Source organism: Myotis lucifugus, unplaced genomic scaffold (assembly GCF_000147115.1).
Source record: "Myotis lucifugus unplaced genomic scaffold, Myoluc2.0 scaffold_2502, whole genome shotgun sequence".
In the NCBI taxonomy this organism is placed as follows: domain Eukaryota; kingdom Metazoa; phylum Chordata; class Mammalia; order Chiroptera; family Vespertilionidae; genus Myotis; species Myotis lucifugus.
Genome location: NW_005873550.1, coordinates 5,528 through 9,464, shown reverse-complemented (window position 1 = coordinate 9,464; position 3,937 = coordinate 5,528). Strand labels below are relative to the sequence as shown.

At 67.1% G+C, this 3,937-nt stretch overlaps 1 protein-coding gene across 2 annotated transcripts; it reads right to left on the bottom strand.

Moving 5' to 3' along the window:
- Positions 1–8: 8 nt before the first annotated feature.
- GATD1 (glutamine amidotransferase like class 1 domain containing 1) lies at positions 9–3,805 on the bottom strand. Of its 2 annotated transcripts, none has more exons than XM_023749032.1 (5): positions 3,056–3,805; positions 2,388–2,464; positions 1,801–1,906; positions 1,379–1,486; positions 9–318 (listed from the first exon to the last, which is right to left on the bottom strand). In XM_023749032.1, the coding sequence occupies exons 1-5, from the start codon at positions 3,075–3,077 to the stop codon at positions 137–139; spliced, it is 495 nt and encodes a 164-aa protein (XP_023604800.1). In that variant the 5' UTR covers positions 3,078–3,805; the 3' UTR covers positions 9–136. The 2 variants fall into 2 exon arrangements, with proteins under 2 accessions (XP_023604800.1, XP_023604801.1); XM_023749033.1 differs by lacking the exon at positions 9–318 and adding an exon at positions 367–475 and having other exon boundaries at positions 3,056–3,801.
- Positions 3,806–3,937: the final 132 nt, after the last annotated feature.

Below are 3,937 nucleotides of genomic sequence, written 5' to 3'. Positions count from 1 at the left end.
CACAGCCAGCAAGCAAGCGGGGCTGTGAGGGTCAGGCGAGGCAGGGCCTCTGTCCTCACCCACGGCCTGAACGGGCCTCCGTGATGCCAGCAGACAACAGACAACGGCAAGCCTGGTGCCGTCTGGACAAGTGGAGTCACCCGGCCAGAGGGGACCGTGGGCCCCAGCGTCCCGGCCGTCCCTGTGCTTCAGGCCCGAGCGCGCCCGGCCCTGCTGCACTCACCCCGGTCACGCTGTAGCCTCGGAACAGCCACGACCGGTCCTCGTTGGTGGCGCAGCACAGGGCGGCGACCCCGTGGCCAACCGCGCAGATGGGCTCTGAAAGCAGCGGCGGGCGGGGCTCAGGTCCTGGAGGCCGGGGTCTGGCCCTCTCCCAACACCCCCACCCACCATGGCCGACCTCCTGGAGGCCGCTGCCCCGCCCCTGGAAACACGGGGAGCTGCTGCTTCCGGTTCAAACCTCAAGTTCCGGTGGCTGAGAAACAAGCACAAGGAGGCGTCGCGAGGGCGAGCGGGTCCATTTGCCAGCCCAGCAGCACTCGCACTCACCGCCCCCCTGGCCCTCTCAGGGCAAACGGCCTGTACCCTCCAGGCCCCACTCGCCCTCTTGAGGGCACCACCGTCACCGCTGTCACCGCTGCCTGAGCGGCGCCCACCTGGAGACGCCCCTCCTGACTGCAGTGGGAAGGCGCCCGCCCTCCTTCCATCTCTCAGGGCTCCAGGCAGTGCCCCCACCCTGCCAGCGCCCGCCCTGGCTCCGGGCCTGCCACCCAGAGGCTGCCTGGCACAAGTGCATTCCCACGGCTGCGGTGGCCGGGAACAATCGCTGCCTGTCCCGGTGGCTGGTGCTGGGGACAGGAGGCCCGTTCTCACCGACAAAGGACACTGTGTGGAGCCTGGGTTTTGTCGGCTGGTCCCTAATGAGCAGACATGCGCCTCTGAGCCCAAGGCAGACCAGGGCAGCCAGCCAGGTCTCCAGAGCAGCCTTTCTCCCAGCCCTGCTGGCCTCGGCCCCAGCCTGGACCCGGGGCTTTCCCACCAGGAACAAAGCCCGCATCCTGCCCTCCCCCCAGGGAGGGGCCCAGGGCGCACAGCCCCCAGCCCGAGGGGGCCAGGCAGAGGGCCCACAGGGGTGCTGGCCCAAGGGTAGGTTTGGGAGTGCCCACCCTCGTGTGTGGGACAGCTGAGTAAACTTGACCCTCACTGGCCAGATCCCGGGGCTCTACATTGAAGTGATCTGACATTTCCAGCCCCAAGACCTGAACCCTGAAATCCACGGCTGCCGCGCCCACCCCCAGCACAGGCACCTTCCTGCCTCCCCTCCGTTTGTGGAGCCCCCCCACCCCCCACACACACCCCCAGGCCAGGGGTCACCTACTGCTCTCCGAGTGGAAGTGCTGCAGGATTCGGGCCAAAGACCCACTGCTGGCCAGGTCGGCCAGGGCCCCGGGGCAGCTGGGAATCAGGAGGGCATGGTACCGGGCACCTGGGGAGACCACAGGCCAGTCAGTCCTCTTGCTCCTGCCGCCAGACACCATCCTTTGTCCCTGTCCCTACCCCGGCCAAGGCTCCCACAGCCCATGGACCATTCCTGCCTCCCCATCTCCACGTGCCGCCACCTCTCCCCGCAGAGGCAGCTGGGAACTCTGGGCCCAAGACGCAGGAGGGGAGCGGCCATAGACAGTCACAGCTCCTGGCAGCAAGTCCTGGGAGCTCCAGGAGTAGAGTGAGGGAGCGCTGTGGGGCCACAAACCCACCCGGAACCCCACACGCCCGACCCTCCAAGGTCTCGGCCCTCACCGTCGATGGACTCGAGCTTGGCAGGGCTGGCATAGGCCTTGAGGCGGAAGTCCTGCACCCAGCGTGCGTTGCTCTCACTCACGTCCACAAAGTCCATGGTCTTCCCCTGCGGAGCCCCAAGGCCCAAGGTCAGCGAGGACACCCTGCTGGCTCACAGGGGTGCTCAGAACAAGGAAGGGAGCCCAGGACCAATGGCAGCCCCTCAGGGACAAAGGCACCCAACAGCCCAGGCCTCTCACCAGAGCTCCACACACCCAAGCTCCATGTCAGCCCCACCCGCCCACACTGGTCCTCAGTCGCCGATAAAGTGGCAGCCGATGTCCCACCCACCTCAGGGTGACCCTGGAACCCTCAGCACATCACTGCTGTGACCGGGCCCCGCGCACCAGAGGGCCGCACTCCCTCCTGCTGGAAGGTGTGCGCCCTCCTTTCTCTGTGCGGACACTGACCCATAATGCCAGTGGGTCTTGGCCCCTCTGCCCACGCCAGATCCCGCGAGTCACAGCAGCCTCGGCTCACCCCTTTCCCAGCGACAGCACTCTCTCCCCCCACCCCCCACCCCCAGAAAGAAAGGGGGCTGGACTTACCCCAGGGGTGGCCACCTGCAGGTTGAAGGCAGCGCTGGCCAACGTGAAGCAGTGGAGGAAGGACTGGGCTGACACTCCTGTGAGGACACGCGGGTGGGTGCTGGGCCCGGCAGCCCCTCCTGCCCGAGGCGGCTGCCCGGCCACCCCCGGGCTTCTCCTGCCCCAGGACCACCCGAGGAGCAGCCCCCCCCCACCTCATCCCAGGGCCCCACCAGGCCCACGTCTACCTCCCCCCGGCTCACTCCCCCACCCCCCCACCCCTACCCCCACCCCCGGCTCTCTCCCCAGTCTGGCCCTAGAGGCCTTTCAAGAAGGCACACCAAAGTGTGAGGTTCCCTTACGCTCGGCTCACCCGCTCATTAAACCAGCAGGGCCTGGTTTATCCCCTCAGTTAGGCCGGGGAGGGAGCGATGGAGCCCCCACTCCACCAGGCTGAGCCAGGGAGGGCGGCAGAGGGCAAGGCTCCTGCCCACGGAGGTGGGGCTGTGGCTCCTGTCACAGGAAGGTGGGTGTATTCCCACCCCTCCTCCTGGGCCAGGGCAGTCTCAGCCCTGTCCTCACAGGAGCCCCTGAACGCCCATGGGCTCCCGCCCCCTTCTGCCCGCGCCGTCTGGAAGCTTCTGGAAGCTCCTGGCTGCGAGGGGCTGCAGCCCCACCAGGGACGTCACCTCTAAATGGGCTTGACCGCATCCTTCCACCTGTGTTTCAATCCTGGGACCCAACCCCTAAACCTCACGTTCATCTTTATTCACGCTTACGAGTTAGTACATGTTCACTGTAGGAAGTCCATACATTGAGCAAAAACAGTCTTTCCAAATCACCCCCCTTCCCAGTTCCTCAAACCCTTGCTCTCCCACCCCCACCTCCTTCTCCCCAGGACCCCAAGGGGACTAGGCGGGGCCCACTGGTCCTGCCCAGAGCCTAGTGGTCCTTTCAGGGCTGTGCCCGCCCCATGTTCTCAACATCCCCCCCTCCTGGCACAGCCAAGCTGGTGCGACCCTGAACCCTTTCAATGGCTCCTCGGACCCTTGAGCTCCCCATCGGGGTGGGGGTAGGACCCTGGCTCCCGCCCGCATTCTAGGCACAGGCCACTCAGGGCCCCCGGGGCTCAGCACACGGTGACCCCGTGACCCGGTCCTCCTCCTTGGCCCACTGAGCAGCTACACAAGCTGAGCAGACCAGGCTCCAGAGACCCCGGCCCCAACCCTGGTCCTCCAGCTGCTCCCGGTGGCCGTGGGCTCGCCACTTCCCTCCGTGACGGGACACAGGCGAGGACCCGGGAAGAGCTCAGAGCGGCACCAGGTGCCCGAATCTGCCCATCCCTTACTGCCGGCCCCCGGCACCCAGGCCCTGCGGGTGAGCGCGGGGCAGCACGGGACCCACGAGCCCCAGGCCTCTCCGGGTCCCTGACACCTGACGGGGGCCGGGGGTGCCCGGTCCTGGCGCATCTACCTCACCGCCCACTGGACAGTCCCTCTCCGATCGCACCCTACTGAGGCGAGAGCACTGAACAGCAGAGGCTCGTGAGCCACCGAGTCAGGCAGGCCCAC